Source organism: Dama dama, chromosome 5 (assembly GCF_033118175.1).
Source record: "Dama dama isolate Ldn47 chromosome 5, ASM3311817v1, whole genome shotgun sequence".
Lineage (NCBI taxonomy): Eukaryota > Metazoa > Chordata > Mammalia > Artiodactyla > Cervidae > Dama > Dama dama.
Genome location: NC_083685.1, coordinates 19,311,729 through 19,336,754, shown reverse-complemented (window position 1 = coordinate 19,336,754; position 25,026 = coordinate 19,311,729). Strand labels below are relative to the sequence as shown.

Below are 25,026 nucleotides of genomic sequence, written 5' to 3'. Positions count from 1 at the left end.
CATAGACTAGGGGAGCCTGACTACCTGGGTTCACACGTATATCAGGTGCTTGCTAGCTACGTGACCTTGGGCAAGCTACTTGGTCCCTCAGTGCCTCAGTTTCCCTCACTGGTTAAATGGGGACAATACTTACCTCCTAGTCCTTGCAGTACTGTGAGTTTAATATCAAAGATGTTTCAAACTGTGGCTGGCACAGCATCAGTGCTATGTGCCTGCTCTTGTTATTTTTAGAGAGGGGTCTGGGTGAGGGGCTCTCGCCCGAGTCTACCTGGTACTTCCTTCCCCTCTAGCACAGCCCCGCGTGCCCTGTGCATGCAGATGTATGGAGTTGAGACTCCGTTTTTGGCCCCCACAGCAGATGAAGTCAAGAGAGGACTCTGCCTGTGGGACTAAGGGGCAGAGGGAGGGGTGGATGAATCTGAAGAATACGGTAGAAGAACCATCAGCCTTGGGAGCCGAGGAGAAAGAAGTCTGGGATTTCCAGCCTTTGAGCTTAGGTAACCAGCGGCAGCAGTCGTGGGTGGGTGGGTGGAGGCATGGAATAGAAGTGCCATTGATCAAGGTGGAAAACACAGCAGCAGGTTGGAAGGGGAACATGAAGGAGACTGAGATTTGGAAGTGTCTTTGTTGAGCCTTGAACTGGACACCCTGGCGTGTTCCTGTGCTGCCCTGCAAGGCCTTACAGCACTTGCCTCCCCCATGAGGTACCTTTCAGACCTCATTTCCTTGCCTCACCCTTCCTGTCACTCAGCTGCTGCTATACAAGCCTCCTTGCTGGTCCTCAAACATACCAGGCAGGCTCCTGCCGCAGGACCGTTGCACTCACTGTTCCTTCTGCCTCAAACACCTTTCCCCCAGATCTCCACAGAGCTGACTCCCTGATCTCCTTTCTGCTTTGTTCACATGTCAGGTAAGTGGGCTTCCCTGACCATCCTATTTAAAATTTCATCTCAAAAAATAAAAAAGAAAAGAAAATTTCATCTCCTTCCCCCTGAAACCCCCTTCTCATAGCTATTTTTTCTTTTTCATAACATTTCTTTTTTTAAGGAAGTTGTTTTGGGGGTGTATGCTTGGGAAGATCCCCTGGAGAAGGGAAGGGCTACCCACTCCTGTTTTCTGGCCTGGAGAATTCCATGGACCACGGGGTCACAAAGAGTTGGACATGACAGAGCGACTTTCATGCTGGGTGTTAGTTTTGGCACATGGACTCTTAGTTGTAACATGAAAACTTTGGTTCCCTGGGCCAGGGATCAAACCCCAACCCCCAGCCCAGTAAGCACCTACTCCTTTTGAGCATGGTATGCCCCCTACAGAAAGAAAGGAGGAGGAGGGGTAGAGAGGAGAGCAAGAGAGACGGCGTATCTGTAAGAAAAGTCAGTATATTTATGGTTTGCTTTATAAAAGTTACTATAATACAATGGTACATAGTATTGAATTCACAAAAATATGAACAAATATTTACAGCAAGACACACCCACAACGGAAACACTTCTCTTCAAAACAAGTTACATACGATGAGAGTCTATATGCACAAACATCCCTAAAACTTATGGATTCTCTTCTTGGCTGGAGGAAGGAGGGAGGGAGGGACAAGAAAAAGAAAAAGCAGAAACCCCCAACTCTTGAAAAGCAAATTTGTTCAGTAAAAATGAAGGCATTGAAAGAAAAATGACTTGACACATTTTTGGCTATCACAAGCCATTTCAGGGATGGGACAGGGGTTCCTGCGGACAGGGAGGGCCCAGGCCCTTACTTGCCCTTAGGGAAGGCTGGTTGGGCAAGGTGAGGCCAGGGTGAGGGGTGAGGCAGGACCCCGGACCCTGGTCTCCTCACACCCGCTACCTCCACTTCTTTTATGGGAGGAAGGGATAGACTGAAGCCAGCCCCTTGGGGACTGCAGAAGTAACTTAAATCAGCCATCTCTACAAACTACACATTTCCTCATGTGAAAAATAAATATTTCCTCAGTTGCACAATGAGGCAGAAAACCGCAAAAGGAAGAGAAGGTTGCCGCTGTACCCAGGTCCCCCTCTGTCTTCATGCCACCGATTTCATCGACCTTGAAACCAGTGGGCATAGTCTCAGAGAGGCGTTGGGGTGAAGAAATTAGAAAAAGAAAAACACAACAAAACCACCGACAAAAAAAAAAAAAAAAAAACAGAGAGAAAAATAACAATTCTTTGTACAGAATTTACATGATAACAAGCTTGACACAAGCTGAGATACCAGAGGCTCCGGGCCTGCATCCGCAGGGTGGCGCAGCCGCAGTGGGAGCGCTCCCGTCTTGCTGAGGATGACTCTTGGTCACAGCAGTCACTTTCCATAAATTATTTACACGCCTGCTTTGCTTTCTGGGGTGCGGGGGACTTGCTTTGTGTGTGTGTGTGTGTGTGTGTGTGTGTGTGGTTTTTTTTTGGAAGTACAAAGAAATAAGCAAAAAAGTCTTCCCACGTGTTTCTACAAGAAACAATGTTCCCGAGAAAAAGTCCTTTATGGCAGCCTATGTACAGAAGTCGGTTCTGAACTTCAAAAACCTATTTTTTTTTTCCCTTCGTTTTGATTTTATACACGCACAAGAAAAAAAAAAAAATCCATGGAAAGGAACTTGGAAGAGGATGATGTAAAGGGTTAAAAAAAAAAAAAAAAAACACCTGTCAGACTTAGTTGTGAGTTTTTAAATCTTTTCCAAGATTTTCCTTTCTCTGGGAGAAATACATCTTCTCACTCCGAAAATAAATATGCTATTGAGTTCCTGGGGTGAGGGCTTGCTGGCAGGGTGAGTCAGGCTCTATGGGCTGGGGGTGAGCAGGTGAAGCTTATAAGCAAATTAAAAAAAAATGCCACACGCATTCGGTCAGACACCCGTAGTGGCGGGACTGGGGGACCCGCCTTCCCTGGGAGGTGTATCTCTCTCCCTGGGTGAAGGTGAGGGCCGGAAAGAGTAAACACCCCCTTCCAGCACCCCCTGCCCACACTGGGGCCTCCTGGAGGCTCCCTCGTTGCTGGCATTTGAATGAGAAAGTAAACATTGAACCCAAGATTTTGGGGATGGCGGGTGTGGGGCCGCACGGAGAGCCCAGGAGGGGAAACTCCTTCCTGGGGCCAGCTTGGCTCCACCACGGTCTGCTGGAAGGCGTTGGGGGGGGAGGCACCCCCAGACTGATGGGGAAGGAACAGACTGAGGAGGGGATGGGAAAGAGGGGGGGGTCTTCTTCTCACTGAGTCCGCCAGCAGAGAGGGGGCCTTCCGTAGTGTTCTGAGGTCAAAGCCGCCTGGCCTGACCCCCTCCTCTGCAGCACCTGGCCTAGTGCCCGGGCCTGGAGGGTTCCAGAACGTGGGCCTGGGCCGACGCACAATCAAACTGAGGCCTCTGCAGCCCCCGCCGGGGGTCCCCACTCTCTGATTCTGCTTTCACATTTCAACGGTTAAAATGTCTTTTCTTGTGAAGAGAAAGAAAAGAAAAGAAGACAGAATAACGTAGCAGCATTCATGGGAAGAGGCTGACGGGGCAGGACAGGATGAGAAAACAGAGGGAAAGAGGCGGATGAAGGGGAGAAGGTGAGGGAAGACATTTACACCGGAGTTAAACCAAAGTCCCAAAAGGAGCATTTAAAAAAAAAGAATGAAGGAGACACGGGCTGAGACAGAGAAGCCCTTTCCCACTGAGGGGCCGGAGCTGCGGTGGGACCTGGGGGTAGTGTTGGGGGCGCCAGGCCCTGGCACGGCCACTGGGCAGAGGGACAGCACCTGAAATGGGGGTGGGAGGTGGGACCCAGCCCCAGAGAGCCGGGGTCCACGCTTGGGAGCCGGGGTGGCTGACAACCCCGGGTGCCGGCCTAGTTGAGGGTCCCCCGGCAGTTCTCAGAGCCACAGAGGCAGGGGATCTTGACGTCCTCGATGGGGAACTTGTAGTCATAGGTGATCTCCTCATTGACGTTGATGTGCTGCTTGGAATAGATGACGATCTTTTTCTGCGACTCCACTGTGATCACCTTGGCATAGCAGTTGGGCTGTGGGCGGGACGGGAGTGGGAGAGGTGAGCTGACCCACCTGGGCCCTCAACCGGGCCCTCGCGGACTACATTCCCCGAAACTCAACCGAACCCCGTGCTCAACGCCTGACGCCCTGGCCCCACAACCCCAGTGCCCACTGGTCACCTGCTCTCGGCCTCGGCTCCCCTGTCAGGCAGGGAAGGACCCCTAGCTTCTGATGTTAAATGAGAATGATGATTGTAATAATAATAAATTATTTCCTAGGGAAATATTCTATTATCTTTTATACCGTAGGTGACCCCAAATTAATATTTCTAGCCCAGGCCCTACTTCAGAGCTCTAGAGAAGGGATCAGCAAACTCTGGCCCCCAGCTGCCTGCTCTTGCAAATAAAGTTTTATTGGCACACAGTTGCCCTCATTACACACTGCCTGTGGCTGCCTTTGTTACAATGGTAGTTTACTAGCTGTGAGATGATCTGGGTCACAAAGCCAAAAAAGTTTACTACCTGGTCCTTTACAAAAAGGTTGGCCTGTGCTCCAGAGCCCCAGATCCAACTACCTGCTTGATATCCACCTTTGGAGACATCTTTGGCTCAGTGAACTCAAACTGAGGGAGTGGCCATTCCACTCACCCAGTCCCCCAAGCATTTCTCCCCTGCCTCGCCTCCCCTCCAGCAGCGCTGGATCCGACCTACCACACAGCGGGTTCCATCTACAGGGCCTCTCACTTCTGCCACCATGGGCCTGGACTCCAGTGAGTCCCGGCTGCCTGTCTCTGCTCTGAATAACTCCACTCCTGCCCCAACTGCCAGGAAGTCTTTCCAAAGGGACAGCAAATCCTGTCACCCCCGGTCAGTAGGCTGCCTCAGCTTTTAGAGAAAGTTCTCAGCTCTACCTACAAGGCTGAGTGACTCAGCCACCAGTCACCCTGCCAACCTCCTCTTCTCTGACCCTCGGAGAGGTGTTTTCCCTCCCTCCCTGCCCCAGGCTTCTCTTCACTCACTCCTGCACCTGGGTAATCCCCTCTCATCCCTCAGGCTTTCACAGGAGACTCTCAGCGAAGTCCCCACCGGCCCCAGGGAATGACCAAGTCACCATGCTGTGAGCTGGCGTGTACTGAACGCCCACTGTGTCTGCACAGGCCTGTGCTCAGCAACCCGCTTGGTCCTCCCAACAACCTACGAGAAGGGACGATTATCATTCCGGTTTTATAGCTTGGGAAACTGAAGTAGCAAGACATTAAGCAACCTGTCTATGGTCACTCACTAAGTGGCAATGCCAAGACTTGACCCAGAGTCAGCAGTACCTGACCTCCCATCTGTGCTCGTCTCCATGAGAGGACCAACCTTGATATCAACGTCCACCCCAACACCCCAGACTCATGCCATGTCAGCTGTTACTAGCCCTGTATCTCTTTAAGTTAATTTAAGACTCAGTTTCTCAGCCACACTGGCCACATTTCTAGTGCTCAGTACCACATATGTACAGGAGTGGACAGCAAAGATGCAGAGAACTTCCTTCACCGTAGAAACTTCGACTAGCCAGCACTAACCCCAGAGGCATCGGAAAAACTCAGCAGGGAGAAGGAACTCTGCAATTATCAACCGTATGGACCGTGTCAGGAACATCTCTGGTCTCATTTGGGCCATTTGACAGATGGAAAAACTGAAGATCAGAGAAGGGCTCCTCAGACAAGGCCTCTCACACCGCCTCCCCCTCCCAAGGCCCCAGTCGTGGGCCCCATGTTTGGGAAGGAGGCCATGCTGGTTCTGCCAGCGGCTTCCGGGTCCTCCCGGCTCGCCCCCAGGGGCGTGGCCCCGAGCCGCGCACTCACGTTGCAGCTGTGGTTGATGAAACGTGCGAAGTTGCCGCACTTGGTGGCGTCGATGATGGTGTCGTGGTCCACCCGGAACATGTAGCTGCTACCGATACCCTCGTCCTCATAACGTTTCTCCCGCATGTCCGCGATCACCTGGCCAGGAAGAGCACTCAGTCTGGGTGGGGCGGGGCTAGCCGCGGCCCCGCCCCCACACCGGTCCTGCCCTGCAGTGCTTACCTGGCGGATGTTCTGGCCCACGTACTCGATGACCATCTCGTCGGCCGCGATGGGCTCCATGGCGAACAGGCCCCAGTCGTGAATGTGACTCTTGCAAAATTTGAGCTTTTTCTTCCGGAACTAGGGGAGGGACGGAGATAGGGGTAAGAGTCATGGCCTCCGGTCCCAAGGCTACCCCAGCCGCCCCAGGTGGGGTCCGGCCTCACCTTGAGCTGGTTGAACTTGAGCAGGTCGCTGTCACAACTGCCAGTGAAGGAGGACAACAGGCGCCGCTGCTCGGATCGCCTCTCCGAGCCTGCCCGTGTGGAGGCGTGCGGCTGCGCGGGAATGCTCATGCCCTGTGAGGGTGCGGCGGCAGGTGACAGATCAGAGAGGAGTCCGGCCGCCTGGGGGACCTGGTCTCACAGACCGCGGTACCTGTGTCCCCACGCTGTCCTTGGTGAGCCTACCCTAAGCTCTGTGGCCCCAGCGTCCTTGCTCTGGGTGCACCTATGCCTGTCCTGTCCTAATCATGACCTCTCCTCCACCTGGGTACTTCCTGTCAGAATCTGAACATGCTCAAGTTCCTCTAATCTTAAATGTAACAAAACAGCATCCGCTTCACTCCGGTCATCTTTCCTCTTCTCAATTAGAGATTTGAAGCATCTCCGCTTCTTGGACAGACGATGGCGATCAGGGACTTCCCCGGTGGCTCGGTGGTAGAGTTCACCTGCTAATGCAGGGGACACAGTCCAACCGCACATGCTATGGAGCAACTAAGCCCTTGTGCCGCAGCTCCCGAGCCTGAGCCCAGGACCGGCAACTACTGAGCTCATGTGCCACTACTGAAGCCCACACACCCTAGAGCCTGTGCCCTGCAACAAGACGCCACCGCAATGAGAAGCCTGAGCATACAGCTAGAGAGCTCACCCTGCTCACCACAACTACAGAAAAGCCTTCATAGCAACAAGGACCCAGCACAGCCAAACATAATAAATAAATAAACACTTTTTTTAAAAAGTAAAGATGGTGTTTGTTTACCTACCCTAATAACCCGTGGCTTCATTTGAAATCACGACTCCTCCCAACACCCTTGCATCCCTTCCCTCTCTTGGCTTTCTTGGTCCTGTCCCCGCCATTAATACCTGGAGTTTCATTCCCCTCCAGGCGCTCTCCCTGGGTCAGCTCATCCCTGCTGTGAGCTTTGGTTAACGCTTCCATCCTGATGATGCCTAAATTTAAATCCTCAGGCTGGAAATCCCCCTCCCAGGTTCTATACTGTACCCATACATCTAACTGTCTACCAGACCTTACCACCTGGATGTTCCACAAACCCCAGAACTGAAGCTGTCCCAACATGATGGTCCCACTTTCCCTCTCACCTCTGTGCTTGGCATCCAGTTACCCAGTGCCCCAGGCTGGACCCAGCAGCGTCATGCCATTCTGCCTCCAGTCAGCCCCCAGTCCCATCCATTAGACTTTCTAATGTTCTAATGATCCTGCTAAGTCTTTCAAAGGAATCCACTTTTCCCCACACAGCCCCCCATGCCCAACCTACCCAATTTATTTGCTAAATTTAAAAAAAGATGAAAAAAAAAAAAAAAAGAAGATGAAGGTAATTTCTGAAGATGCAGTTCAACACTGTTTGCATCCCTGATGAAGACCCTTCACAGTCTCTCCCCTGCCCGCCGCTCACCTCACCTCTCACACCTGAGCACCCAGGGGAGTGGCACCGTGAGCCAGCCCCTCTGGTTCCACAACTGCTCTGGCTGCCTGGAGCCCCTTCTGGGAGGGCCCCCACCCACTGCCCAGCCTGGGAGGCTCCTGGGTGGGCGGGCACCTGATGGCCCTACCTGGGTGTCTGTGGGGGGCTCGTCGGTGCTGGCACGACTGCTGTTGAGGTATCTGAGCTTGTCCTTCTTGTCGATGGTATAGAAGCCCTCGCTGCGGGCACAGCCCGTCACGTGCTCCCGGATGCCATCGTCCCGTTTCTTCTTCTTAGCTGAAGAGAGGCTGGTGGGTGGGTGTGGGTCAAGGGCCACATGGACATTCTTGGAGAGCCCCATCCTCCCAGGCCTGGTCTCATCCTCAGACCCATCTCCAGGACACTGATGACACCCAGCTCCACCACCCACACCTAGGCCACCTCCTTGAAGCTGCCAACTGCCCAACACCACTGTGGTCAGAACTCTTTCAGGTACCTAGCTGCATGGTCCTGAGTGTGTTTCTTATCCACCTTCTGCCTCAGTTTCCCCATATGCAAATCGGGATAATTATGATGCCCCCTGGAATGATTACAGATGCTTAGCAGAGTTCCTGACACAGAGTAAATGTTTAGTATACTAGTTTGGTACAGCAGGGATAAAGATAGCACCAACTTCATTGGGTTGTGCTAGCACCTGACTATAGGGGCATTGTGATTAGCGCACATGCTCAGATTAGCTCACGGCTCAGATTCTGGAGCCAGATTTGCCTGGGTTCAAATCTCCACTCAGTTATTTTATAGCTGTGTGACTTTGGGAAGGTAACTTAACCTCTCTGAATTCCAGTTTCTTCATATGTAAAATGGGAATAATAATAGCCCCCACCTCCCTAGGCTGTTGGGAAGATTAAATTAGCTGATGAGGGGAAGCCAGGAAGAGTGAGCCCTCTGTCAGCCCCCGCTTCTGTTGTGTTGTACAATCACACCGTTACGTTTGGCCCCGAGACCTCTTAATTCCGGCACACAAGGCAAAGGTGACTCCATACAGAGCCTGGCGTGGTGCCAGCACACAGACACCATCCACAAATGGGAATGACACGCACCCTCAGAGGAGATGCCGCCTAGAGAGGTAGGGGCGGACCCTGTGTCCTGGGAGGTGTGGCCCCCGCCCCACCTGGCAGGATATAGGGATGGTAGACCCAGAGCGTGTCGTTGAGCCAGTCCATGCCGTTGTCCTGCTGCAGCAGCCGCTCGTAGGTAACACACAGGAAGCGGATGTCCTCCTCGTCAATGCCACCATTCCAGATGTCATAGAGGATGGTCATCTCCTCAAACTCTGAGCGGGGCCGGAAGAGAGGCTGTGGTGGCGAGAGCTCGGGCGAAGCTGAGACCACCAGGTCCTCGTGGCGCTTCTTCGGTGGCCGGCGCCAGGACCCCCGCACCTTGGCCAGGTTCATGAACTCGTCGGAGATCTCGTCACGCCCACGGGGACCTGGAGGGATGGCCTCGGAGGGCCACTGGTTCTCTAGCTCCTTAAAGGGCAGTTTGGTGGGCTCAACAGGTGGTGGAGGTGGGGGTGGAGGGGGCTGGGGGGGCAAGGGTGGTGGGGGGGCCGGGATCCCCGCGTTCCGGAAGTCCAGGGTCACGGTCCGGGGATCATGGGTGCTGGGGAAGACAGGGGTCTGTGGCTGGCCTGGCAGAAGCAGTAGGTCCCTGCCCAGGGTGGCCCCTCCTGGCGGTCGGACCAAAGGCCCATCCAAGGTGAGCACAGCTGGCGGGGATCGCCGGGGCCGGCCCGGCTTCCTCTTGATGGGGGGTGGGCAGGGGGCCAGAGGGGCAGGTAGCAGAGGTGGCAGCTGGGTGGGGGCCCGCGACTGAGCCCGCAGGACGGGTACGGGCAACGCCAGGGGCAGAGGCAAGGGCAAGGGCAGAGGAAGCGGCAGGCCTGTTTCCAGGAGCACCGGGGAGGCCAAGGGGCCAGACCGATCGTCACGCCGGCCAGCTGGGAGGGGGCAGACGGGCAGAAGTAGGGGCCCCCCAGGCTCGGGGAAGGTGGGCGTGAAGCTAAAGTCCCGGCCAGGTGTCCTTGGGAGGCCCCCGCTGCTCAAGCTGGGGGATGGGGATGGGTAGGAGAAGGGGCTGCCGGGCAGCTGCGGGGAGCTCAGGGCCAGGCCGCCGCTGCCCACCGTCGGCAAAGGCTCCCCGCTCGGCGTGGCCGGCACCGCCTCTGCACTCTGGGACTTGCCCAGGCTGCCACAGAGGCTCGGAGTACGTGGGGGCTGGTCCTCATGGTGGGGAGGCTCCAGAGGGACGGGTGGGAGGGGGAGGTCTGGGGTCTCGGGCTCTGGTGGTGGGCTGGGTGGCCGGGGCGGTCGAGGCGGCGGCAATGGTGGCTGCAGCGGTAAAGAGAGCAGTGCTGGGGGCTCAGGCTCCGCCTCCAGGTTGTCCTCTGCAGAGCGGTGGGCAGAAAGCAGACCTTAGTTATTGACTCAAATGGCCCTTGGAGCCCTCCTCATGCTACCCTGCTGTGCCCTGGGCACCCTTTAGGTATGCACTTGTACCCTGTGGATTCCTAGATACACAGCAGGATTTGAGAAATGTTGGTGGGAGTAAATCAAAAATGCAGGAGACACGGCTGGCGCCCTTGACACTGTCTTTAGAATGGTGTTCCGGTGAGCAAGGAACATCCCGTGGACCAAGAAAATGAGCTCTGCTACTGAATAAAATTAAACAAGTCCCTCTTCTGCATGACTTGTCAGAGCCTTTAAGGTTTTCTCCTAGCACTTCTCTCTACTGTCACCTAATATGTTTTCTAACTTATCGGCTGTTATCTATTAACCTGCCCTGAGTGGAAGCTCCAGGAGGGCAGATATTTTTGCCTGTTTTGGTCCACTTTTGTATTATCAGTTCCTAAAACCATAAAGGAGACAGAAATAGGGGCTTTATAAATACATTTAACAATTTGCAAAGACCTGTGGTTCTACAGCCAAATAAAAAACTTAAAATACAACGGGTTGCTCTCCTTAAGGACTATTAGAGGTACAAACTAACCACATGTGGCTAAAGTAGTTTATATTAACTAAAATTAATCAACATTACAAATTCTGTCCCACAGCGGCACTCTCCCCCTTTCTCAAGCTCTAGGCGACACTGTGTCTAGTGGCTTTGGGGCTGGACAGGACACAGAGAATATGCTGATCACTGTACAAAGTTCTCTTGGACAGCACTGCCAGAGCCTTTCACATGCTTTGTGCAGCTCCACCAAGATGGTGGAGGGGGCAGTGCCCACAGCCCTTTTTAACCCACCCAGCACCCTTCTGGTGAGAGGTGCCCAGGGCCCAGAGGCCTTCTCTGCCTGCCTATCACTAAAAGATCATACACATCCACACCTCCTCTTTTGGAAGCATCTCATGGGACTAGCAGTCCAAGGACTAGACCCCAGGGAAATACAGTGAGGAATGGTGACAGCAGCAGACCTCCCTTTGGGGTCTAACAGGTGCCCAGCTTCTCCTGGCAAGTCACCTCACTCCATCCTCCCGTATGACCTTATGGGGGAAGCACCATCCATTGATCCCATTTTACAGATAAGCAAATTACTTGGTAAGTTTAAGTGACGGCACAAAGGAGTCCTGGTTCATTCTGATGGTTAAAGACATCTTGTTTCTATTCCCACCGCCTTCCCATGGGCTGCAAGTGTTACCTGGGGTGGGCTCTGGGGATGGCAGGGGCCGGGCCTCCATCTCTCCTGCAGGGGGTTCTGGAGACAGCAACCTGGCCCCTTCCTGGTTCAGGCCTGGTTCCTCAGGGGGCTCCTTGCAGCCAGTCAGCTCCCCGACACTCACAGGCAAGGGGGTCTCTTCCAGCATTGGGGTCCGCTCCTTAGGGGCCTCGTCCTCAGCCTCAATGTCCACCTCCTCTTCTGGGCCCCGTGACTCCGTTGTGGGTGCTCCTGTGACCACTTCAAAGTCCTCGTCAGGAGCAGCAGGAGCCGTGCTCTCGTCTGCAGCTGCCTCCCCTTCCTCCTCCTCCTCTTCCTCCTCCCCAGCTGCCAGCTCTTCTTCATCTTCCGATGATGATGATGAAGAGGACTCGGAGCTTGATGCGAAGTCAGATGACTCAGAACTCTCACTGGAGGACTCAGCTCCAGGCTTAGAGGTGGCGATGCTCACCGTCTCCTCTGCACGGGGGACACGTCAGGGGCCCTGTTATTATCTGCTGTGCCTCAGCCATAGGCGTCACCAAAGGAAAACAGGAGGCACTGGGGTGAACGTGGCCCTCGGGTAGGTGGAGGGGTGTGTGTGTATTAACTCACCATCATCTGTTTTTTTAAACGGAGGTGAAATCCACATGACATAAAGCTAACCATCTTAGGGTAGATGACACGGTGGTATTTAGCACCTTCACAATGTGGACAACTGACATTTCTATTTTGTCCCAAAAGATTTTCACAAGCTCAAGAAGCAGCCCGCTTCCTTCAGCTATCACTCCTCTATCCTCACCACCTGACCCCGGCAACCACTAGTCTGCTCTCTGTCTCTACTGCTCTTCAGTTGCTCAGCCCATGGACTGCAGCACACCAGGCTTCCCTGTCCTTCGCCATCTCCTGGAGTCTGCTCAAACTCATGTCCATTGAGTTGGTGATACCATCCAACCGTCTCATTCTCTACCTCTGTGGACTGACCTATCCTGGACATTTCATGAAAAAGGAATTACACGGCAGGCTGTGTTTGTGTTTTAATGACATCACACTTCATAGTCAAGAAATCCTACCCCTTCAGTACTGCTGACTGTTGTGCAGGCTCTGCTTTCTGCAGAGGGACCCTGGACTGGGCCAGAAGCCACACTCACCTCCATCTGAGTCCCCTTCTTCCTTCTCACTCGCCTCTGACAGGGCCGTGTCCTCGTCATCATTCTCAGACTCATCCCGGTCATCGCTGTCTTCATCATCATCATCCTAGGGGAGAGGGATGCTGGACAGGTGAGCCGAAGGGCTCCCTCACCTGGCCCAGCTCCCCAGGCCTCCCCAAGCCCGAACAATACCTTATCTGACATGGATGAGGTTGAGGAGGAGGAGATCTGGCTCCTGGGGCCCTCCTCCCCCTCTTCCTCCCCCTCCTCCTCTTCTTCCTCCTCCGTGCTTTCTCGCTCCTCCTTGTCGGAGGCTGAGGACGACGGTGAGGTGGTCGAGGAGCCCGAGGACGAGGATGCTGACGAGGATGATGACACTGACAGCGACTCCTTCTCATCCTCCTCCCCGCCACTGTCCAGCTCCAGGGGCCGGGCTGGCCGCCGCCGCACACCCACGCCCTTGGGGTCCCGCTTGGTGAGCTCACAGGGGGCATCGGCCATGTCCCGGTCCCGCTCGCGCTCGGACTCTGCGGGGAGGGAGGGCGGTCAGGGCCGGGTGGGGGTTCGCAGGCAAGGAGGTCCCAGCTCCCGGCAAGGCCCCACCTTCATCCTCCTCATCCACAGAGGTGGAGGGTCGCAACCGCTTCTGGTCACCAGACGAGGCCGTGTCCGGCGGTTCCTTCCTCTTGACCTTGAAGGAGGGCAGACGGATGGCCCCACGCAGCCCGATGCCCAGGCCCAGTCCCTCGTAGCTCAGGCCCTCGCCCTTGCCCCAGGACTCCAGCAGGCAGGAGGCGATGCGGTCCTTGGGCTTCGGCCTGTCCTCATCTTTGTGCTCACCCGACTTCACTGGGGTCAGTGAGGCCTGGGGTGCGAGAGAGGAGGGGAATGTCAGTGTGGTTAGAGTACAGCCACCAACCCTGTCCCCCGAGTAGCCTGCCATCCTTTCTACAGTGACAGCCATGCCCAAACTGGGCACTTCCTTTCCTGGAACCTACTGCATTTCATGTCACTACTCAGGACGCCCCCAGCGCCATACTCTGCTTCCCTGACCCTCAGCTTCCTCATCTGAGAAGCTGTTACTATGGCTGCCCACACATGGCAGGGGCTCTGGAGTTTTGGAGATTGGAATCCAAGAGAAACACATAGTAAGTACACACTTGTGTCATTGACACTCCAGTTTCACAAAATAACACACACTATTCTGTTTGGGGGTCTGGGTAGTGGTGTTTCTGCTAAGGTGCCTGGGGATGACAGAGGCTGCCTGGCCAGGTCTCTGCCTCTGGCCTGCCCGCCCCCCACCAAGGGGACGTGCTGCCCACTCACCTTAGCCATCCGTTCCTTCTTGTCCCACCACTCATCGAAGGCCCTGAAGGCCACCACCTCCACCATCTTGCGGTTCAGGTCCCGCTTCATGATGGCCTTGAGCTCTTTGAGCACCACCAGCAGGACGCCGTCCACAGTGGCCTTGTGTGGGTCCTCCTGGCGGGGCACATAGCCTGGTGGTGGCACTGATGGGTCAAACTTGGGCAGGGGTGGCCAGGGCTGCCCGCGGCCTGGGCCAGTGCTACCAAGGGAGAAGGGGCCCCGGTAGGGCGGCAGGTTGACAAACTGCAGTCCAGCGGAGGCGGCTGCGGCTGCGGCAGCCATGAAGGGGGGGTAGGGGCAAGCGCCCTGGCCCGTCATCAGACGGCTCAGCATCTGCGTTTGCATCTGGAAGGACATGGGCATGCTGCCCCACTGGCCCCCCAGCACGTGGCTCATGTCCACCTGCATCACAGGAAACAGCCCTGGTGGGAAGGGAGGCAGTGGCGGCAGAATGGGTGGGGGTGGGACACCAGGCGGCGGGGCTGGCAGGGGTGGTGGGGGCACCGTCACAGCTGGATGGGCCGGGGGTGGCGGGGGCGGTGGTGGCGGCAGAGGTGGGGGCATGGGGAAGCCGGGCTGGGGTGGGGGTGGGGGTGGGGGCGGGGGCAGTGGTGGGAAGCCAGGGGGCGGGGGCAGTGGCAAGGTTGGGGCCAGCACAGAGGGAGCTGCCACTGCCCCGGCCCCTGGGGTCACCACCATGGGCTTGGGGCAGTCGGCACTGGTGATGGGGGCCGAGGGCATCTCGTCATCTGAGATCTCCATGTCCTCCCCTGAGGACTGCTGCCCCTGCAAGGAGAGCAAGGGGAGAGAAGTAAGGGGGAGCCTGGTTTCCAGGCTCCCAGATTCCCCTTCCCAACACCAGAAGGTCAGAGAAGCACCCTTCTGCAAGACTAGTGAGCAACGTGGCTTCCACAGTCCTGATCCTGGTCCCTTCCTGTCCCAGCCGTGTGGCCTTGAGCAAGTCATTTAACCTCTTTAAGCCTCAGTCTCCCCATCTGCATGTTGGGCATCACAGTACTTGCCTCATGGGGTTATCATGAAGCTTCATTCATTCATTCATTCAACAAACATTTGCTCAGCACCTGCTGTATACCAGGTATTGTCCAGGTGCTGAGGACACGATGGTGAACAAGTCAGACAAACTTGCTCTCTTGGAGCTGAACTTCTAGAGGGATAAGGCAAAGGTTGACTAGGATGAATGTGAAAGATATAGTCCTTTGTGGAGAAAAAGAAAGCAGAGAAGGGGGCAGTGAGGCATGAAGAGGAAAAAGATTCTGTTTCAATTTGAAAGATTGTTTCAATTTGTATTCAGAGAAGATAATACTAAAAGTTAATAACATTTCTACAGCCCTTCCCTGCTGGAGGAGGAAATGGCAACCTGCTCCACTATTCTTGCTGGGAGAATCCCATGGACAGAGGAGTCTGGTGGGCTAGAGTCCACGGGGCTGCAAAAAGTCAGACATGACTAAAGCAACTTATCACAGCACATAGCCCTTCCTACTGGCAGGCACCTTTCTAAGCACTTTATGTATGCTCATCCAGCTAACCCTCAGAAAACCTGCAGCGTAGGTGTTTATCACCAGTTTTATTGATGAGAAAATTGGAACACTGAGAGCTTAAGTAACTTGCCCAAGGCTACACAGCCACTGAGACAGAGCCTGGATTCCAACCAGGAAGTGGCTCACCAGCCTTTATTCCCAGCTGGCCTGCAGTCTTCACTGTGGCAGAGAGGGCCTGGCAGAGGTGACAGAAACAAGGGAGGGAGAAGCTTTAGCAGGAGTCAGGGTGCATGAAAAGGAGATAAGTCTGTATGTTTTCCTTAATTATTCCTTTCACATAGTTTTTGTACAGGCTGTGGTGGGGTTGAGTGTTGTGAGCACACAATGTCTCGTGTTTCTTATCTGCACCATAACCTCATGAGGAAGGGCTCTATTCGTCTCTTGACAGGTGAGAAAACACCCTCAGAGAGACACATGTAAATCACTGGCCCAAGAGGCGCTGGTCAGAAACAGAGCTGAGACTGGAGCCCAGAGTGCCTGCTGAGTGAGGGGTCGGGGCTGCCGTGGGAATCCAGTACAGTGGCACCAGGTCAATGGGGGAGCCAAGTGTGACTTGGCTGTGAAATAGCAAGGTCCTCTTTACATTCAGACCTGGGGCTTTGGGGAGCTGAGTGCACAGGCCTGGAACTGGAGCAGGGCATGGTGTCCACAGGGTAGAGGTGGAGCAAGAAGGCAGAACAGGGGTTGGGAGAGGAGGAATGGACTGCCCCCAGGCTCCTGTGTCAGGACCAGAGACGAAAAGGTGGCTCAGGTGCCATCTGGGGAGACAGGGCCTTTGTCGGTTGCCAGAGACAGGGAGTGCATTTGAAGGTTGAGGAGGTGAGGGGTCCGTGCAGGCTAGAAGGTCAAAGGTCAGACCTACAGGTGAGGGAGGGTTCAAAGGGATATGGAGGGGCAGGGAGAAGAGGAAAACTAAATCCCCGGCAGCAGAAGGAAATTCGGGCTGTTACTCTGTCCCCTCTACAGACACACACACTCTCGCTGCCTCTCAGGGTCCCATATACATGCTGAGAGGGAGGCACAGGCAGGCTCGCAGCCTGATACTCAGGGACAGCGCCAGATCAGTCCTGGACAGCGCCCAGCAAGGCAGGCGCAGCACGCAGAGGGTTAACCCCGGCCCCGCGGCCAGCCAATCACAAGGAGACCTGGGTCCGCGCTCCAGCTCGAGGCCCTGCCCCTCCCTCCGCCTCTCCCGCGTCGGGGGGGGGGGGGGGGGGGCAAGAACCGGCGGGAACTAGCTGCTGAGCGTTGGGCATCAGTTCGAGCAGTTCCTGGAATTTCTCGTGCAGCACCTCACTTAAGCCGAGACAGCATGAGGCGGATACTCTCACTATCCCACCATTTCACAGATGATGAAACTGAGACTCAGAGAGGGAAAGTGACTTCCCTAAGGTCACATAACCAGTAAGTGACAGAGGTGGGACTCGAGGCTCAAGGCTTAAGGCCTGGAACCGGAATTTCTAATCACCAGCTGCTGTGAAGATAGGGAGTGCCCCTTTGCGCTGCTCTCCCGCCTGGTCAGCCTAGGCTGGGATTCCTTTAGGTTCGGTCCGGAGGGGCCCGGGAGCCGTTCTCCAGACTGCCGGCAGGGGGCTCCCGAGGGCCACCTTGGAGGTTGTCCGTACTCCAGGGCTTCCCTGGACTGATGTCCCCGGGCTTCCAGGACCACAGCTCTCTGGGCCTCAGTCTCCCCTTTCCTCCAGTGCCCCGGTGGGAGAGCCCGTTCCCTCCAGCTACTCTGGGCTTCCTAGCCCTGGATCAGCAAGTGAGCATGGTAAACAAACATCCCCTATCCTAGGGAAGAAAGGAGAATGGCAGAGCCAGCAGCACCCCCACCTCTGCACACCTGTCAACTCTCCCTGTCTGAACCCTTTAGCGCCAGAAACCACTTGCCAGATCGGCCCAGAGGCCCCAGGAGCCCCGGCCACCTGCAGTCCCCTCCCAGGCAAGCCAAGTTCCTCTCTGTTCCTCCCTGAGGCAGCCAAATCGGCCTAATCAAAGGACCTGGGAAGGAGGGAGGGACCCTCCTCCCCGCCACCCACAGGGGCACAGAGCTCCTTCTATGCTCCTGGCTGCTCATGCCTTTCAGGCTCACAAGTTCCAAAACAGGTCTCCAGGAGGGCCAGGGCAGGTGCCTGGACCAGGAAGGGGGAGGAACAGAGCCAAGAAAGATGACTTAATCCTCCCCACAAGAAAATGTGGCAGGCAGCATCCCTCATGCTAACCCTGAGGATGGAGCTTGGACAGAGAGACCCCAGATGAAGATCTGTGGGTAGGCAGAGGGTGGGGGTGGGGGGGAGGTCAGCTATGCCTGCTTCTGGCTGTGGCTCTCCTCTTGAAACTCTTGGAGCCAGGGGAGAAGGAAAATTTCAATGCCCTCCTTGCCCCACGTGGTTTCCAGTCCCTTCAGAGGGCACCAGGTACTAGGAGACAGAGCTCCAGAGCTCCCACCTGACGCAGCTCAGCAGAACACTCTGGCTACTCCCTTTCCCCAAAACTGACTGTCAGGACTAGTCTTGACCAGGCCCTTGCCACCCAACAGAGGAGAGGACCCAAAACCATCACTTGTCCACACTCTGGGATCACAGCAGACTTCAACCAAAGAAGCTCAACTCAGACTTTATCCCCCAGAAAAGTCCCAACTTCCCATAACCTAACATGGAGAGCAACAGATCTAGGTCAAGTTTCTCTTTTCGCCAAAGCTGCTAGGGAGCTCAGAGCCAAACCAGCTGCTCAGTCATGGTCCCTGATGCTTTCTGCACATTCTTTTTATTTTTGAACTGTTCTTTAGGCTGTCCTAGCCCTGTTGCTTCTGTGTCGTAGTTACCCTCAGGGAGGGAAGAGGGTGCCACAAGACAGACCAAAACCAAGCCCAGACAGAGACAGACAGACAGACACAACGTGGTACCTCATCCATCTTCTCTGAGGTTGGGGTCCTGTCTCCAGCCAGGTCCAAGGCCGCCTCACTTGTCTGACCCAGAAGACCGGTAGGGTCTGGCGGACCTGGCTCAGGTGGGGGCCGAGGCCCCAGGCCCAGATCAAGCTCACCATCCTCATCTGAGTCAGGCAGTGGCGTGGGGCTGATATCCTCCAGGCCAGTGCTGGAGGGGCGCGAGGAGGGTGGTGTAGGGCCTCGAAAGCCTGGCTGAGAGTTAGTGCCAAATGGGGCCAGTGGGGAAAGCTGGGAGGAGGAGGAGGAGATGGGGCTGCCCTCCATCTGCAGCTCTGTGTCTGAGTCCTGCTCCCGAAGGAAGGGCAGCTTGGTGCGCTGCTCCTTCAGCAGCATCTCGATCCGTGAGTCCAGGCTGTCATGGGGCTTCTCCGGCCCTGCAGGCGACGACTCCAGCGTAGGCGTGCCGGGGCTGTCACAGGGCTCGGGACTCCAGCCGAAGGTTGGCCGACCACCCAGCTCTATGCTGTTGGCCTCAGGGGGCGGGGGTCCCGGCGGTGTGCCAGGCTTCTCCTTTGTCAGGGGCTCGGCAGGTGGGAGGGGTGGGGGCGCAGGTGCTCTTCGGAACTCGCTGCTGTCACGGGCCCCAAAGGGGGTTGTGGTGGTGGGCTCCTCGGGGGGCGGGGGGAAAGGGGGCACGGGAGTCTGATATGGAGAGAAAGCCGACTTGAAGGCGATTCCAGGCGCAGGGGTTGCTTGGGTGGGCGGTGGAGTGTGGGCAAACGTGGCCGAATCCTGTGGTTGGGCCTTGAATGGGGGCCCGCTGCTGCCCCCACTGCCGCCAACCGCCCCGAATGGGTGGTCCACTGAGCTCCGGAAGGCGGCTGCGGCCCCCGCCACCGCAGTGACCGCAGACGAGTTGTGGACATAATGGTGCTCGTGGCGGCGGTTGTAGGCATCTGTGAACTTGCTCTCATGGCGCCGAGCCTTGAAGGTCGTTGTGGGGTCCTGGCTGAAGAGGTAGGAGGGTGTGGGCTGGCGGCTGGAGTAGCTCGAGTCCTGCGAGAATGGGGTGCCCAGGCGTGGCGTGAGCGGTGTGCCCTGGCCATAGGAGTTGGGTGTGTCCAAGCGGCAGCTGGAATAAGCTGTGTCCTGGGAGAAGGGTGTCCCACCACTATTGGGGGTGACAGAAGATGAGCCGGAGCCACAGCCTGCAGACAGGCCACCGTCTTTGAGGCGCTTCAGGGCATCTGACAGCTGGAAAGAGAGGAGGGAGAAAGGTCTGAGATTGCTAGGGGGAAAAACATGCACTAGAATGGGATGGTTTTCCCCTCTCACTCCATCTGCCTGGGAGCTCGGAGCCAAACTGGTCACTCAGCATGGTGAACGGAGAGGGGAGGGGAGATTAAAGAAGAATGTCTGGATGGGCCTCACCTTCTCTAATCTTGGGGTAGCCAATTATCCTCAGAGAACCTTGAGGGTTTTTCCTAATCCCTGAAGCAGGGTAAAGATAAGACCCTGACATCTTGGTTTGCACTGGGATTTCCTTCCTGCCTCAGGCCGTCAGAAATCAAAGACCTGCCAGGCACAGGTAGCTGAGGCCAATTATGCTTTTGGAAGTGAGGGGGTGGCCACCTTGTTCCCCCAGCCTCTCGATATTTTAGGCTTTAAATAGTGTAACATGGTAAAGTGCCTGACAGACAACCCAGCTGATCAGCGAGTAAGCAAAGACTTTTCACTTGGGAAAAGCTACTCCTGAGAGTGGTCTATTTGCGAGAGGGTGGTCCAGGTGAGTGTTCTGGGGGGCAGTGGTTGGGGAAGGAGGGAGGAGTCATTCTTGCTCTGGAAGGAGAAACCTGAACGAGGCTTTCGTTGGCAGGGGTTGGGGGGTGGAACGGAGGGGTCCATGGGACGCCAGACAACAGGATCCTGAACACAGCAGTGTTTCAGGATCAGCGTGGAAAGCACATGGACTCTGATCTGTGGGAATCCCAGCGTGTTCAGGGAGAGAGTGGGGGGCCAGGCCAGAGGGGCGCTTCAGCAGACAGGGCTTTTAGGACCCTCCCCTGCACCCCACTGGAAGCTGTGGTCAGCACAGCCAGGCTCCTTTCCCTCCTGGGTCCTGGTGTCCCATGCTGGAGCTGGTGAAGTGGGGTGGGGGGCAAACTGGGGAACTGGTGATGGGGTGGGGAGGTGGGGGAAGGCCTGACAGTCACACACCCACCTGCAGGGTCTCATTCACGATTGGCGAGACAGCGTCCAGCTCACCCACTGGCAGGGTTTGGGGTGTGTATCGGCCCGTGACCAACAGTTCGTAGAACCGCATGCGGGTTTCCCCTGTGGAAAAGGTAAGGGAGGGAGGCCTCAGTGAGGCTCCAGGATGGGGCAGCCCCCACAGGTGGGCATCCTTGTGGGTCCCTTTGTACCTGGGACCCCACACCTTGGGAAGCTGAGTGACCCTGACCAAGTTCCCACTTCTCTCTTTGTACCTCATTCGGGAGGTACAGTCTGTTCAATGAAGCAGCTAAACTGTATGATTCTCTCATCCTGAGATTCAAGAGTTTAATGTCTCATGACACTGGGACTCCCCCAAATATAGACATGCCACCCCCACCACAAAGCCCCTTCCTGTCACCTGGGCCATGCCAGCCATTACCACAGTCAGGTAATCCCCGTCCTTCTGCCTTCCCATCTAACAGCCAGGGTCCAGTAGCAAGTGAAAAGGAGACCCAGTGACACAGAAGTGACAGTTTGTTGTGAACCCTCTCAGGTGACAGACAGTTTGTAAAAGCACTCTAGGACTGACTGACTGTGAACTCCACAGGCCTCCTCCCAGTCCCCAGTCCCCCAGTTGGATAACCCTCCACCCTAGTTCCTTCCCATCCCCAGCCCCCCTCCAGTTGAGAGAGGCCTCGACAGAACAGGGGGCCAGATTATCGATATTTATAGAGCCCTCTGAGGCAGCTGCTTACATATGCAAAGGAGACACATTCCTTGAGCTACTCTTTACCGGTCTCTTTCTTGAAATACAAACTTAGTGGCAGTCTCTAAGGGCCTTTTTTTTTTTGCAATTTTGGTGAGGGCTGACTGCTCCTTAAGATAAGCCTACCACCGCCCAAGGGGTCTCCCTTGACAGAGACAAAAGAAGGAGGGGAGGTGAAGGGGGCTGTGGCCTGTGCCCTGAGGAGGCTCAGACCTGGGACAGGTTTGGCAAGAGTTTGTAGGGTAACTGTGCCCAACCAGGAGCAACCTCCTTCCACACCCCTCAGCAAAGACTTAGAGACTCAGTTGACATGTATTCAGTATTTAAGGTAAAAAAGAAGATTTAGATTTTCAGCTCTTAGGTTTGGTATGCCCCAGTTGCCCCTTAAATTCCATGCTCACAGAACTCCTGGAAGTTACCCACCTAAACCCTCCCAGGCAGGGCTCCCCGGGACCCCCCCAAGAGGGGGGGGGGGCAGTGGGAAAGACCCCAACAGTGTCTGCCCAGTCACCTCTGGTTGGACCTTAGAGCACCTGGCACTTTCTTCTATATTCTACAGGAACTCTAAGTGGCCACAGGCAAACTTTAGGGGATGCCCTGGAGGTCCGGAGCCCCCCAGCCAGCACGGAGGAGAAGCCTCCCAGGACCCTGAGGGTGGGAGGTATGGCTTCCCCAGCCCAGCTCTCCCAGCAGCTCAGAGGCTCAGAGCGAGCGCAGAGCGGGATTCCGCTGCCTGGGAGGTGATACTGTCTCTTTAAGAGAGAGGAGGGAAGACACAGTGTCAACCCTTGAACACCCAGAGCAGCCCGCCCAGCTCTATCGGGAACCTTATCAATGAAACCACACTCCGGGCCCAGATTGGTTCCCACTTCCAGGGGAAGGGGGCGACAAGAGGGGGAGGGGCACTCCCCAGCCCTTTAGGAGGACTTTTTTAGTGGAGAGACCTACTCTGCAAATTTAAAGGCGGCTTCGTGGCTCTCCCTCACCGCTCCCCCCACCCTAATAAACAAACCCTGTCTCCTCTCCTAACACAGCAACACTGGGGACTGCCTAAACCCAGGCCACCAGGGCTCCGAGAGGGGCCCACGGGGGTGTCAGCAGTGGGGAAACCTCCAGGTGGTCCCTAGGGGTGCAGTGGCCAAGGACCGGCACATTTGGTAAATTACAGTTCCGTCTCCTAGCAACAGACAACACATTTAGCTCCACGTGACTCTACCCTCAAGAGGGGGGCAAAAGAAAAATAAGGTTGTAGGGGGGTACCCAAGGAAAACTGAGGGGCTCCCCAACACTGCAAGACGGGCCCTGGGAGAGAAGGGGATCACACTGACAGGTCTTGGGGCTCCTCGGCGGTAGCTGTCCTGAGCGGGCCTCCACTCACCTTTGGTGTCCAGCTCCACGTGGATGATATTACCCATGACCGAAGTGCTATGCAAGTGCTGAACGGCCTCCTTGGCTCCCCTGACCGTGGCAAAGACCACTTTGGCAATGCCCAAGTGCTTCTTGGTCTTGGGGTTGTACAAAATCTCCACCTCCTCCACCTCCCCATACTTTTTGCACATGTCCCTCAGGAAGTTTTCACGGATGTTATCATTCAGCTTGGCAAATGTCACCTGCTTCGGAGGCACCGGGCCCACATAGAACTCATCGATCTGGCAGGGTACGAGGGGGAAGGGAGTTTGGAGAACATTGAAACCGAAGGGAAAACAGAACATTTCCCACTCGCCCGCTCTCTGAAAACAATGAAGGATAAAAAATTTAAAAAAAAAAAAAAATTTTTTTTTTTTTTTTTTTAAGGAAAAAAAAATGCACGCGGGCGGGCCCGGGAAGCGGAGGATTAAATCGTTTGGAACGTGGAAGTTCTCTGGGTTCGAAAGGAAAGGGGAAAAAGAAACAGTTTCTCTTTCCCCACCCCCCACCCCCCAACTCTGGCCTCTTCTCCCTGCTGCCAGGGCAGGGAAGACCCCTCGGGCTAGAAAGCTGTCCCCCTAAAGCCACAAAGCTGGGAATGGGGGCGGGTCCCAGGGCCGAGCTCCTGGGCTGGCAGGAGCCAGGTGGGGACTCGGAGCCCCCAGCTGGGCAGGCAGGACACTGTATCAGCTCCTTGATTACAGTTTCACCGAGTGTTATTCTGTTTACAGTAGCCGAGAGGGGACACCCCCTCTCTCTGCAACCTCCCCCTCCCCGCCAAAACTTCCCCAGCCCCCGGACGGCGGGAATTCAGAATCTGGCTGGGCTTGGTCAGAACTGGCGTTATTTTCGAACTCGGGGAGTGGGGGGGAAGTGGGGGTGGAGAGAAGGGGCGCGGGATACGGGCGAGGGGTCCTACCTTGAATTTGGGGACCGACAGCTCCAGCTCCTTGTTTTTAGTCCAGATGCCGACCACCCGGGGATCTTCCACAATTTCCACCGGGCGATTGCTGGACATCTGTGGAGAGGAAAGGGGGGCGGAGGGGGTGGGCTGGTCCCACTCCCCAGGGTCAGGGACAGGAACACCCCCCCCTTCTCCAGGCACTTGTCAAACTCCAGGACTGGGGACCTGGCTGACAGTTGGCTGGGTGGTCAGGAAGGGGGGGGTCCCCGGGCCGCTCGGACCACTCAGCCCCCACCCTCTTCGGCACGGCTCGGGGTGGGGGCGGGGGGGCCGACAGGGAGGCGCGCCGGCTACTCACCGCAAAGCTGAAATGCTGCCCATCGTAGCGGTACAGTTTATGATGCCCCTTTTTCAAAGCCGGGTCAATCATCAACTTGTAACTTCTCCAATGGTGGTTCCTCCTCTCGCCCGAAGGGCCGGGCTGCGGCGGGGGCTGCTGGTGGTGGTGGTGGGGGGGGTGACTGTTCTCCATGCCGTTAACCCAACCTGAAAACGAGCAAGTTGTTGTCGTCTCCGCCGCGGCTGCGGCGGCGGCGGCGGCCGCTTCTACACACACGCTAAAGAATCAAATCGTCCAGCCCCCCACCCCCTCCCACCTTACCAGCGGGCCCCAAAAGGAGCTGGCTACCCCCAAAAATAAGAATGGAGCGAGAGAATAACCCTCCCGGAGAATTAGGCGCCCGCCCGCTCGGCCACCGTCTCGGAGCGGCTGCGAGGGGCTCCCGGGGGCCCCTGGTGCGGACTTGCGGGGCCCGGGGCACCCGGAGGACGCGGGCTCCGGCCCATGGTGCCCGCCCGGCCGCCCGGTCGCCCGGCGTGGCGCTAGCTCGCTCGCTCGCTCGGCCCGGCTCGGGCGCGGGGCTCGCGCGGCAGGCCTGGCGCCGCCCGCCCGCTCGCTCGGTCGGCCGGAGCAGGGGCCGGGGCTGGGGGCTCGGGACGCCCGGCTGCCGGCCGCGGCCTCTCCCTCCCCGAGCCGCGCTTACATCCCCGCCGGGCGCCGGCCTCCCTGCGCCGCCAGCCAGTACATGGTGTCCCCCGCGGGAGCCGAGGCCGGGGCGGCCGGACGGGGGGCCAGGAGGGGGGAGCGCCGCCGCCGCCGCGGCTGCCGGGCCCGGAGCTGCTGCCGCCGCCGCCGCTGCTGCTGCTGCTGCTGCTGCTGCCCGGGAGGCGGCTGGCGGCGGAGGCTCGGCTCCCAGTAGCCGCACATCCCACAATACACCGCTAAGGAGCCCGACCCGAGCGCTCACCCTCCTCCTCTTCCTCCTCCTCCTCCTCTT

The 25,026-nt window shown here is 56.5% G+C and overlaps 1 protein-coding gene across 1 annotated transcript; it reads right to left on the bottom strand.

Moving 5' to 3' along the window:
* Positions 1-1,359: 1,359 nt before the first annotated feature.
* SETD1B (SET domain containing 1B, histone lysine methyltransferase) lies at positions 1,360-24,849 on the bottom strand. Its single transcript, XM_061141974.1, has 17 exons — positions 24,733-24,849; positions 24,048-24,235; positions 23,705-23,803; positions 22,757-23,027; positions 20,620-20,732; positions 18,414-19,652; positions 13,905-14,732; positions 13,182-13,443; positions 12,771-13,105; positions 12,579-12,684; positions 11,431-11,907; positions 8,917-10,179; positions 7,882-8,048; positions 6,256-6,387; positions 6,050-6,169; positions 5,828-5,965; positions 1,360-4,010 (listed from the first exon to the last, which is right to left on the bottom strand). The coding sequence occupies exons 2-17, from the start codon at positions 24,219-24,221 to the stop codon at positions 3,837-3,839; spliced, it is 5,898 nt and encodes a 1,965-aa protein (XP_060997957.1). The 5' UTR covers positions 24,222-24,235; positions 24,733-24,849; the 3' UTR covers positions 1,360-3,836.
* Positions 24,850-25,026: the final 177 nt, after the last annotated feature.

Coding starts and splice junctions, on each gene's coding strand:
- SETD1B (XM_061141974.1), bottom strand. CDS start 24,221: ATGGAGAACAGTCACCCCCCCCACCACCACCACCAGCAGCCCCCGCCG. Junction 14,733..18,413: donor CCTCAGAGAAGATGGATGAG/GTACCACGTTGT, acceptor CTCTCCTTGCAG/GGGCAGCAGTCCTCAGGGGA. Junction 11,908..12,578: donor AGAAGGGGACTCAGATGGAG/GTGAGTGTGGCT, acceptor TCCCCCGTGCAG/AGGAGACGGTGAGCATCGCC.